The sequence below is a fragment of the Oryx dammah genome, unplaced genomic scaffold (genome assembly GCF_014754425.2).
Source record: "Oryx dammah isolate SB20612 unplaced genomic scaffold, SCBI_Odam_1.1 HiC_scaffold_11050, whole genome shotgun sequence".
Classification (NCBI taxonomy): domain Eukaryota; kingdom Metazoa; phylum Chordata; class Mammalia; order Artiodactyla; family Bovidae; genus Oryx; species Oryx dammah.
Genome location: NW_024080444.1, coordinates 3286214 through 3298921, shown reverse-complemented (window position 1 = coordinate 3298921; position 12708 = coordinate 3286214). Strand labels below are relative to the sequence as shown.

Genomic DNA, 12708 nt, shown 5'->3' with positions numbered 1-12708 from the left:
GAATTCCAGTTGAGCTACTTCAAATCCTGAAAGATGATGCTATGAAAGTGCTGCACTCAATATGCCAGCTAATTTGGAAAACTCACCAATGGCCAAGGGCTGGAAAAGGTCAGTTTTCATTCCAATCCCAAAGAAAGGCAATGCCAGAGACTGTTTAAACTACCACACAACTGCACTCATCTCACATGCTAGCAAAGTAATGCTCAAAATTATCTAAGCCAGGCTTCAACAATACGTGAACCACGAACTTCAGATGTTCAAGCTGGACTTAGAAAAGGCAAAGAAACCAGAAATCAAATTGCCAGCATCTGCTGGATCATCAAAAATGTGAGAGTTCCAGAAAATCATCTACTTCTGCTTTACTAACTGTGCCAAACCCTTGACTGTGTGGATCACAACAAACTGTGGAAAATTCTTAAAGAAATGGGAATACCAGACCACCTGACCTGCCTCCTGAGAAATCTGTATGCAGGTCAAAAAGCAACAGTTAGAAATGTACATGGAACAACAGTCTGGTTCCAAATAGGAAAAGGAGTACATCAAGGCTGTATATTGTCACCCTGCTTATTTAACTTATATGCAGATACATTATGTGAAATGTCGGGCTGGATGAATCACAAGCTGGATTCAAGATTGCCAGTGACCTCAGATATGCAGATGACACCACCCTTATGGCAGAAAGCAAAGAAGAATTAAATAGGCTTTTAATGAAGGTAAAAGAGGAGAGTGAAAAAGTTGGCTTAAAGCTCAACATTCAGAAAACTAAGACCATGGCATCTGGTTTCATCACTTCATGGAAAATCGATGGGGAAATAATGGAAAAAGTGACAGACTTTATTCCTTTAGGCTCCAAAATCACTGCAGATGGTGACTGCAGCCATGGAATTAGAAGATGCTTTCTCCTTGAAAGAAAAGCTATGATCAACCTAGATAGCATATTAAAAAGCAGAGACATTACATTGCCAACCAAGGTCTAACTAGTCAAAGCTATGGATTTTTCAGTAGTCATGTATGGATGTGAGAGCTGGACTATAAAGAAAGCTGAGTGCTGAAGAATTGATGCTTTTGAACTGTGGTTTTGGAGAAGACTCCTGAGAGTCCCTTGGACTGCAAGGAGATCCAACCAGTCCATCCTAAAGGAAATCAGTTCTGAATATTCATTGGAAGGACTGATTCTGAAGCTGAAACTCCAAAACTTTGGTCCCCTGACGTGAAGGACTGACTCATCTAAAAAGACCCTGATTTTTGGAAAGATTGAAGGCAAGAGGAGAAGGAGACGAGCATGAGATGGTTGGATGGCATCAGCAACTGGATGGACTGAGTTTGAGCAAGCTCCAGGATTTGGTGATGTACAGGGAAGCCTGGTGTGCTGTAGTCCATGGGGTCACAAAGAGTTGGACACGGCCAAGCAATTGAACTGAACTACTTCTGTTTCTATAGACAACCTGAAGCAGCTTACATAAACATTTTTAATAAAATGGGAACATTTATGCTAAAAGCAAGATAAAGAAAACTATGCAAGAGAAGAATCAAGCCAAATGGAATGTTAAAAACATACACATGTGGGTTAAAGAATAAAACCTATACAATTATTAAAAGTGGTGCTGGAAAGACTGGACAGCTACGTGTGAAAGAATGAGAACATTTTCTAACACCATGCACAAAAAAAAACTCAAAATGCATTAGAGACTTAAATGTAAGGTCAGAAACTATAAAGCTCTTAAGAGGAAAATAGGCAGTGCACACTTTGACATAAATCACTGCAAGATCCTCTTTGATCCACCTCCTGGAGTACTGGAAACAGAGAGAAAAATAAACAAATGGGACCTAATTAAACTTAAAAGCTTTTGTATAGCAAATGAAACTATTAATAATATAAAAAGACAAACCTCAGAATGGGAGAAAAAATTGCAAGCGAAACAACTGACAAAGGATTAATGCCAAAATACACAGGCAGCTCATACAGTTCAGTAACAGAAAAACAAAAACAGCCCAATCACACACTGGGCAGAAGACCTAAAGAGGATATCTTCTTTTCCAAAGAAGATATGTAAGAAGATGACCAATAAATACATAAAAAGATGATCAACATAGCTCATTATTAGAGAAAAGAAAATCAGAACTACAATGAGGTATCAACTCAAACCAATCAGAATTGCCATTATTGAAAAAAAAACAAAAAAAGAAACCACAAGCAAAAATGCTGGAGAATATGTGGAGAAAAGGAACCCTCTTGCACTGTCGGTGGACATGTAAATTGGTACAGCCACTACGGAGAACAGTATGGAGAGTCCTTAACAAACCAGGAATAAAACTACCAGATAAAAACCCAGCAATAAAACCCAACGATCACACTACTGGGTTTATACCCTGAGAAAACCACAATTCAAAAAGACACATGTACCCCAATGTTCAATGCAGCACTATTTACAACAGCTAGGACATGGAAGCAATCTAGATATCCACTGACAGATGAATGGATAAAAAAATTGCACTGTACCACACACACACACACACACACACACACACACACACAGGAATATTACTTAGTCAGAAAAAGGAACAGATTTGAGTCGGTTGTAGTGAGGTGGATGAACCTGGAGTCCGTTATACAGAGTGATATAAGTCAGGAAAACAAATATCATATATTAACGCATATATATGGGATCTAGAAAAGTAGTACTGATGAAGTTATTTAGAGGAAAGAAATAAAGATGCAAACACAGAGAGCAGACTTGTGGACGCAGAGGGTAAGGAGAGGCTAGGAGAAATTGAGAAAGTAGCACTGCAATATTGACACTATTCTGTATAAGATAGACAGCTAACAGGAAGTTGCTATACGACACAGGGAGTCCCGGCTGGCACTCTGTGATGGCCTGGAGGGGTGGAATTGGTAGGGGAGGCTCAAGATGGAGGAAATACATATAGAGTTATGACTGATTCACACTGACGTATGGCAGAGACCACCACAATACTGTAAAGCAGTTTTCTTCCAAAATAACACAAACTGAATGTTTAAATGATTTAAGCACCTTGCTGGCCAATGTATAAATGGACACAGTGGCACACCAAATCTCAAAGAAATAGATTTTGTTTTTTTTCTAGCACTTATGAAAGGCTCAAGTGAAACTCCCAGTAAGTACAGTATTAAGATCACTTTTGAGAAGGAAGAAACTCAGGCATTAACAACTATTTACCAACAATAAAAGTTATAAATGTAATGTCTGAGTCTTAAAATCTGTTTACAAAGCAATATACATAGAGGATATTTATAGGAGCAAATTCATAAGACAGTATATTAAAAAGCAGAGATATCACTTTGCCAACAAAGGTTCTTATAGTCAAAGCTATGGTTTTTCCAGTAGTCATGTACGAATGTGAGAACTGGACCATAAAGGAGGCTGTTAAAGAACTGATGCTTTCAAATTGCATGCTAGAGAAGACTCTTAAGAGTCCCTTAGACAACAAGCAGATCAAGCCAGTCAATCCTAAAGGAAATCAACCCTGAATATTCACTGGAAGGACTGATGCTGAAGCTGAAGTTCCAATACTTTGGCCATTAGATGTGAAGAGCCGACTCATCTGAATAGACCCTGACAATGGGAAAGACTGAGGGCAGGAGGTGAAGAGGGTGATAGTGCATAAGATGATTGGATGGTATCACCGACTCAATGGACATGAGTTTGAGCAAATACAGGGAGATACTGAAGGACAGAGAATCCTGGTGTGCTGTAGTTCATGGAGTCACAAAGAGACAGACACGACTTAGTTCCTGAACAAAAACAACATAGGAGCAAATATTCATTAAAAATATTCCTTTGGTTTTAAATACTAAGTTATTTGTTTAGAAGTTTGAAGTTTTCCTACAGGAAAACTGAAATGATATTTATCAAAAATGCCCACTGAATACTGAATTATCAGGTAACAGGAAAAATACTTAAAATCATCTTAATCAGAAAACAGAAAATAGAAATTAAGTACTTTTCAAATCTCCTCTCTTCCTTGCAGATATCTAATATAGCTACACAGTTTTGATCCCCATGACTGACCCCCACCCCCACACACTTAGCCATTTACAAGGATGAGTTCACAGTACCGTTTGCTTTTTTTTGGATAAGTACCTTTTCAACAGGATAGCCAACAACAACTTCATCATCGACAGCCAAGATCTGATCTCCAACTTTCAGCCGTCCATCCTAGATGGAAACATGAAACTTTTGAGTGATTTTACAGACAGAATTCCGTTCCTCACCAGTTTCTGACTGTAAGAAGGGGGAGGCCTCACCTTGGCTGCTGCCCCGTGCTCTGTTAGACTCTTTATGATGACCCCACTGAGTGTATCTTCTTCACTTATGGCAATGCCCAAACCCCCCTGATCCTACAGAAGCAAAAACAGAAACACTTAGGAAATGTGAAACATGAAATTTATCCAAACAGAGAGGTATGTGACCGAAACTTCTGAACATCATCTTCTTACTCAAAGGCTAGAAAAGCAATTAAAGGTGTTCTAAAATCCACTCTTTGAAATCCCCTTTTCTTAAGCAAACTTTGAATTACTTTAGTGGGATTAAATTTCTCCTCCATTAAATATTCAAATGTTCTCATTCCTTCCTTATGTCTAGTATCTCTAGTACTCAGTCATGTCCGACTCTTTGTGAACCCATGGACCAGCACGCCAGCCTTCCCTGTGCATCACCAACTCCCGGACCTTGGTCAGACTCAAGGCCATCGAGTCGGTGATGCCATCCAACCATCTTGTCTTCTGTAGTCCCCTTCTCCTCCTGCCTTCAATCTTTCCCAAAGTCAGGGTCTTTTCTTTTCAGCACATATACCAAGTAACATATCTCTAGTCACTTTATCAACAGATTCAGAAAATAAAAACGTATTCAACAACTTAATGAATGTACATTTGAGAATTCAGTTCTGTGTAACTGATTAAGTGACTCAAAACCAAAGCACACTCCTGCCTCCTTTTTCTGGCTTAGACATAACCACTAATACCGGTCCTTGCACGCCTGTTCCTACCCCTTATCCTTCAGCAGACAGGCTGCCCTGACACACGCTCTGTGCTTTCTGGGGCTGAAAAGCCAGACTGGTTACTTCAAAGACTCGGGTTTTGATTTGATACACAGTGAAAATGCTCTCAACTCATGAGTCCAAAGACTTACCCTGAAAACCTGCCACGGCTAGAAGAGCTACACCTACTTTGGCTATATTTTCCATACTTTCTTTTATCAAAACCAGGTGTTCCATAATGCTGGCTTTTACCTCTTAACATTTATATGAACAAAATTTACCATAGGGTAGTGAATATTTTCATTCTGGTTAGAGCAAGTTCCCTCATTAGAGTTTCCATCCAGGGAGACAGAAAGCAAGAGACAAGGGAGCTTACATGAGAGCCTCACTTGCCCCTGGACTTTCAGGATCATGGCATGGAGGTAAAGCTTCATCATCCCTTTAAAGATCACAAACACTGCTGCTTTGCTGACAGAGACGACTAACGCCTGACGACATTCCAGACTGTCACTGCTCATCCTCCCTACCACCACTCTTTTCACGTGCATAATACAGAGACAATTACACAGGTTTACGGAAAGCAGAACTCAGATATAATATACTCGCCGGCTAGATTTGGAAATCTGGATATGTTACTTAACATCTCTAAATCTCTATTTTTTTATCTCCAGAAAGCCTGAATAATAATAGTTGCCAACTAAAAGCTTGCTGTGAGGATCAAGTGTAGTAAAGAAAAGGCTTGAAAGCCTGATACTCTATACAAAAGTGTTGTTATCATACATAAGTTTCTTCTACGTGTAACTCTACAGGATATAATCAAATGGACTTCACAGAAAGTGTCAAAAATTGCCAGAATTTTGAAACCCCAAACCTTGATTCAGTGGTCAAAGAATCAAGCATGATGAACAGGAAGTTGAACGTGTTATCACACTGAAAAATTCCAAGCTCAAAGCCAAGTAAATAACTGAGCTACCCTCTATTTCGGATATTGCACACAATATTCTTTCCTAGTACCATAAAGAACGATTTCACTTGTATTAATATAAGTAATACTCTATAATCTACCATGACTATAGGTACTCAATTCTGATATTTCATTCTATTATTGTCTATTTACTTAACTGTGGACAGAAAAGTATTTTATTAAGTACAGAGGGCATTTGCTGGCTGTTTACCTATAGAAATTCAAAGATTTGCATTAAAATATCCTGTCCCCTCTCCCCTACTGTCTCAAAGGACTCTCTCTGACATAGCAACAGAATGAGGGATGCTGGAATGGACATGTATGGACTTTTGACAGAAAAAAGCTTTAATGACTTCTGTTGTTTTCCCTTTACCCACAACACAAATGGCCCATGACAACTTTTCTTAAATGTATATGATAAGATCAGAGCAATCCATTTTTGTACAGGGTTATTTATTTTAAAAAAATAAACCAAGAAGAATCAGTATTTTTTTCCACTAAGTGCTTAACAAACTCTGACCACATATCAGGCATTATGCCCACCAGTTTATAAACAACTCATTTAACCTTTATAATTACAATATCAAAGGTAAGGCTATCATCTCCAATTTACAGGTAAGAAAAATGGAGGCAAAGCAAGATCACAAAATGTGTTAAGTCTGTAACTAATGAAATAGGATTCAACCCAGTCAGACGGCCTTTGGTGCCCTGCCTTGGAGCTGGGGAGTCTCGGAGGAAAGCACTCCTTTCTGCTGTAGCATTACACATAAAATTCCTCTGTCCCCCCATTCGACCTCCTCCCTTCCTCTCCTCTTCCCTGAGAATGTCACTGCTCTTTCTGTTTAGTCTGTTCATCCACTGTCCACCTGCATTCCAGCATGAACCTGCAGTACCTAAAAGCATTACAGGATTCTGTTCAACAAACCACCTCTTTCAAGTGGTCACTTGAATCCAAGGTTCAGATCTTTGCAAAAGCAAATACCTCAACGATGCCTATCAGTGAGACTTCTAGGCATTTGGGCTTTTGGTCTGACAAAGGACAAAGCCTATAACTTGTTTAATTTTTTATTTTGTCCATAGCAAGTCCTTATAAATAAACCAAACATGAGATCACTAAATGTCATACCTTGGGATAATAATAAAGGCAGGAGAAGCTGGGCCCCTGCTCAAGTATCAGTTAGCACAATGGTTATCAAACGTTAGTGCACACTGGCATCATGGAGAAGGCTTATTAAAACATCAGCGGAGGGCACACCCCAGAGCTGCTCTTTCGGGAGATCAGGGTGGGCCAAGCAGCTGCAGTTCTAACAAGCTCTCAGGTGACGCTGATGCTGCCGATCTGTGGAGACTAGGTTCGGGAACCAGTGCGTCAGAACACCGGTGTCAAGGTCCTCACGTCATTTCAGTCCAATTCTAAGCAGGTTTACCTTAGGAAGTTCCAGATGTTGCACGGTCGTCAATGAATTGAGGTCAACAACTGCGTCAGAAGTAACAACACTCGGTTCAGCCTGGCAGAGGTAAAAAAGCGACAAAACAGGCAAATGTTATGTAGTTTTGCTGGACTAAATAGTTGTTTATTGTTGTTGTCTAGTCACTAAGTTGTGTCCGACTTTTTGCGACCCCATGGACTGTAGCCCACAAGGCTCCTCTGTCCGTGGGGTTTTGTAGGTAAGGATGCTGGAGTGGACTGCCATTTCCCAACCTGGGGGACCTTCTTGATCCAGGGACTGAACCCATGTCCCCGGCATTGGCAGGGAGATTATTGACTGCTGATCCACCAGGGAAGCCTCAAAGGGGCCACTTAATTAACATTATTTCATATGCCATATTCCATCATTATAATTGTAATACTTAATGACCTTTATGAACATTATATCTTAAAGATATGAATGAGGTGTGATTAGCCAGCAATTATTTTGGAGCACAGAAACATAAAATGCTTCACAAGACCGCATGAATTTACTCTATAATGATGCCTAACAGTAACCCAGCTCCGAACAGTGCAAGCACTAACATACAGAATGCCAGCAGAGGCACCACTCACTGTTTTGCTGTGCTAGACATCAAGTGGATGTAGGAGCTATTAAATGTTTTACCTGAAAGTTATTATAATCCATTTTCTTGATGGACATTTTTGGTACAACTCATATGAAAATAAAATTTTCTCCTTTACAATCTTGAAAAACCACTTGATTCACTCAGTTCCCCATTATGATCAGTGAGTCAGTTCACCAGCATGAGACAATGATTTGTGCATCTTGCGTACAGAAAAGCCTAATGTTTAGATATTAATTTAGGGAAGAGTTGGCACCCTACAGCAGTGCTCTTGCCTGGGAAATCCCATGGATGGAGGAGCCTGGTGGGCTGCGGTCCATGGGGTCACTAGGAGTCGACATAACTGAGCAACTTCACGTTCATTTTCCACTTTCATGCACTGGAGAAGGAAATGGCAACCCACTCCAGTGTTCTTGCCTGGAGAATCCCAGGGACGGGGGAGCCTGGTGGGCTGCCTTCTATGGGGTCACACAGAGTCGGACACGACTGACGCGACTTAGGAGCAGCAGTAGCAGGGAAGAGTGTTTCCAATTCTACACCTTTTCCACTGATAGTATCATGCTTCCTCTAATTTTAAGTTTTCATTCTCTATCTCCTTTTACTCACTCTACACAAAGTAAACACAAAAAACTTTCACCAAAACTCTTAAATTTGTGTCATCCTCTGGCCATTGCCTTTTCTTTCCTAAATTTCTTATCCACCATTTGCTTTATCAAAATCACTAATAATCTTCTAGTTGGCAAATACAATGAACCCTCTTTATTCACCTTCTCAGTTGAGTTCCCCGCAGCATTCAAGGCTGTGCCATATATACACCCTTTCTCAATGGGGCCCTCCTCAGCTGCTGTGCGACCGACCCACCTGGTTCTTTTTTGGACCTGTCAATTCTCCTTACAACTGATATCACACAATTCTGACCTCAGCTCTCATCTTTTCTAACTATCCTCCACAGACAGAGCCTGAGCTCCCATGGCTCCCAAGCTGCCATCTATGGGCATTCATCTCTAAACTTCAGACCAAACGTCTCTGTGAACACTTCTACCAGGCTTTCCAACAGACACCTCGTTCTTAAGCTGCCTCAGAGAGAAAGTTCTCTATTTTTAAATAAATACCTGCTTCTCTTTTTTCACTTTTTCTATTCTGATAAAAGTTAACCATCTATTAAGTCACCAAATCAGACATCTGGAAGCCTGGTACATCTTGTCTGTTTCATTCTGTTTCCTATGCAATCTCAGCTCTCAAATGGTACCTGGTGTAAGTGAATATATCTGTTGGATGAATACATTCTCAATCAGTCATTTTTCCTCACTGAATATATTTAATTAGGGATGAAGTGATATCTATTTGGGTTCTAAAAACCTGACACAACCATTTCTTCTCTCTCTCTCTTTTATTTTTGGGCATTAGTTCAGGTCCTCCATATCTATCCCGTGAATTATTTTAATTCTCTTACTCCCTTCAACTTAACTTCTCTGTCCTGCAACCTGTGATTTTTCTCTGTACCATTTCCAGAGTTCTTAAAAATAATCTTCATTCTTTGAGTCTGCAAAGATATAGCCTAAAAGATAAGGTCTGCATGGTGATCTTCATGATCCAACCCTACCTGTTCCCCGCCTCCCACTGTTCAGCAGGGCTCTGCAGTTATCAATTCTCTGCATTTTCCAGAGCCTCCAGCCCATCCCTCAATCCATGTCCTCTGCTTGCAATGTTTATGGCCCCCAAGACATCTACTTTCAGTGTACACTTCATGTGTGACCTCCCCTGTGTTCGCATTCTCTCCCCAGAGGTAACACTGTCAACTGCTGTTCTACCTTCATTATTCCCTTGACAGGCTCTACTACTAGGCTTCATGTAAGCAGTGCTTATTTACATGAGTGTTCCATAAACTAGGCTATAAACATATTGGGGATCAAGAGGATCAAGAAATTTACTTCTCTCTTATATCCCTGAAAGGGCTCTATAATTGTTAGCTAAATTAATAAGTGAGGCATAAACTAAAGCTTCCCAGAGAAACAAATATAAGCTACAAACCTCCTTATTTTGAAGATTCTCCGACGTAGCAGGCGAGGGTTCCACTGTATGCCCAGGACAAACAGCCATCTGACTCACTGCATCTTTATTTCTAAAGGAAAAAAGCACTAACCTGTAATATGATCATTCATACTATTTTCATTCTTTAGCTTGAAGACTCAGATTAGTAGACAAAATTCTGTAGCCACAAAGACTTGGAACTATAACACTTACACTATCATATATATTTCATTTTTATTCAAAAGAATCAGAATTGAACGGCTAAGGAAAAATATTTATAAACAAGGAAAAGAAAATGCTCACCTGATAAAAATTATTTTTACTTTAGAAGGGGCACATTTGATGATTGATGAAGCATTCTGATGACTTCTTCCATATAAAATTTGACCATTGATCTATGAGAAATAAATATCACTAATTGAGCCCAGAATTTTAATTTCACAAATTTTTATCTTCTTTCTAATGAAAATGATTTCGCTGGTGGTGCAGTAGTAAAGAATATGCCTGCCAATGTTTGATCTTCTGGGTTGGGAAGATTCCCCCGAGAAGGAAATGGCAACCCATTCCAGTATTCTTGCCTGAACAATCTCATGGACAGAGGAGCCTGGCAGGGTACAGTCAGAGTGAGATAGAACTTGGCAACTAAACAACAACAATCTAATGAAAAGCATATTTTTTTTTCTTCCTTTAAAATAGTACATACATTTTCTTTCCCAGAACATGAACCTGACTTTGATGCTGAGTTAAGAAAAAGCTCATGTTGAAAACTAACATTAAAATTCCATGCATGTAGTCTGATCTCCATGGACTAACGAGGCATCACTTGGACTGACTACAGGAGAGTATCCAGGCAGGCAACAAGCTTCTAGAGTACTCTGTACAAGCAAGGGCTCTGCAGAGGCATCTGTGATCAGCACAGATCATCCTGGGAAGGCCTGACTATCACAGTTCACAGTTAATGTCAGAACTCAAGGCCTGAGGGTAGGCCACTGGGAGAAGCAGTGCTGGTATATTCAGGCTTCAGGCAGTGGAAGGTGCTTAGGCAGCACACTACCTAGTGGAAACTGCCAGTTATCCTGTCAGTTAGCTCCTGCTGACTGAGCCTTCCCAGCGAAGAGGGAAACACAGGAGGCATGGGAAAATGTGCTAAAGCAGTGTAAAGACACGTGGATCCCAGCCTATAGGAGGCAAGGACAAAAAATCAAACAAACACAATTCTAAACACTACAAAAGTATAGTCCGCAAGTTTATTTTGCTTGGTGGGCTGAATTACTGTTAATGTTTTTTAGCCTTAAATTCAACCCCACAACAATCCACCCCCATCAAGTCTACCATGAGGGATTCAACTTCTAGAAGGTCCAGGATCAGTCTCATTACAGGGGAATGACTGGTCATTTGGTTTTTCAAAAGCTCCTAATAAAAATGCAGCACACACAAAAACCTGTTTTTGAAGTGTGATCTTTATTACTGTCTTGGGGCAAAAATTTTTTCTGGTGCTATACAGTCACAACCTTTAATGGAAGTTAATGGGAACATGGGTGGTACTTAGTAGAGATTTGGTCTCGAGCCAAATTTGCTGCAATGCATCTTTGTTATTAGGTGAGTGATAGTTTTCTCAGTCACCATATGAGACCCAGGTGGGTTTTCTGGAAACTGATGGCTCCGTCACACCAACTCAGCGGGAGTAAATGCAGTGTTTGCCATAAGAACTTACCTCTAGAAGCTCATCTGCAATCTGCAGTTGACCATCTTTGCCAGCTGCTCCATTTGGATCAATCCCCACTATAAAAACACTCATCCTCGATCGGTCTTTGTTCCCAGCAAGACTCAGACCCAAACCACTACGACCTTTCTCTAGTTCGATCATATGGAGCTCGCCTGTGAGGGTTCCATAACGTTCTCTGATATTTTCTGCACACAACAAGAACAAAAAATCCACAGGGAGTAAGAGATAATTCACAGCCAAATGCTTTACTCTGGACGGTTACTGAGAATGGCATTATAAGGCCAGGACTGTACCAAAATATAATTCTTAGCGGTTAAGGGAAGCTAAACAGACTGGCCTCCTGGGCGTCAAGACTGGTTTCCTAGAGCACCCAAATTTTGAGTAGCTTTTCTCCCCCTAGGATGCAGAGAGTACAGTGTCTGACTAATCAGTTTACCTGAGGTGAGCAGACCCAAAGAAGTAATCATGTGATAACATGAATAAGCTCTCCAAAGACTGTGATTAAAACAGAAAGTTACTTTATCATTTGCAGAGAAAAGAACATCTAGAGGATTTGTCTTCCCTAGTCAGGGGAAACTTTTCTCCCACAGCAACACAGACACTGCACATTGCATCATGCTGGGTGGTGCTTGGTACACAGATCCAGATTAGATGGAATGGGTCTTCTTATTGCACAGAGCCATCCAACCAAGACACATGGACGTACCTGTTCTCATTAAATGAGACCTTTCGTATCTCCCATCTCCCATGTTCAAAAGGTAGAGTTTATTCTGTAATCTGGTAGGTGTCCCAGGCCCAGATGAACAACCAGCCAGTGGCTAACACTTACCACCAGGCACGTGAGGGAACTAATAACCTGCTTTCTTGAGCCATTAAGTTTTGGAGTGTTTGGGAATATGATAATAGGTAACTGAAA

General features: G+C 40.4%; 1 protein-coding gene across 1 annotated transcript in view; it reads right to left on the bottom strand.

Moving 5' to 3' along the window:
- The window catches only part of LOC120860250 (multiple PDZ domain protein-like), a 175350-nt gene that overhangs the window by 21901 nt on the left and 140741 nt on the right, over positions 1-12708 (bottom strand). The window contains exons 30-35 of the mRNA XM_040236049.1: positions 11781-11977; positions 10370-10461; positions 10067-10157; positions 7408-7488; positions 4286-4378; positions 4122-4196 (exon numbers count right to left, since the gene is read on the bottom strand). Coding sequence (XP_040091983.1) covers positions 4122-4196; positions 4286-4378; positions 7408-7488; positions 10067-10157; positions 10370-10461; positions 11781-11977 — 629 coding nt within the window. The remainder of the gene's footprint in view (positions 1-4121; positions 4197-4285; positions 4379-7407; positions 7489-10066; positions 10158-10369; positions 10462-11780; positions 11978-12708) is intronic.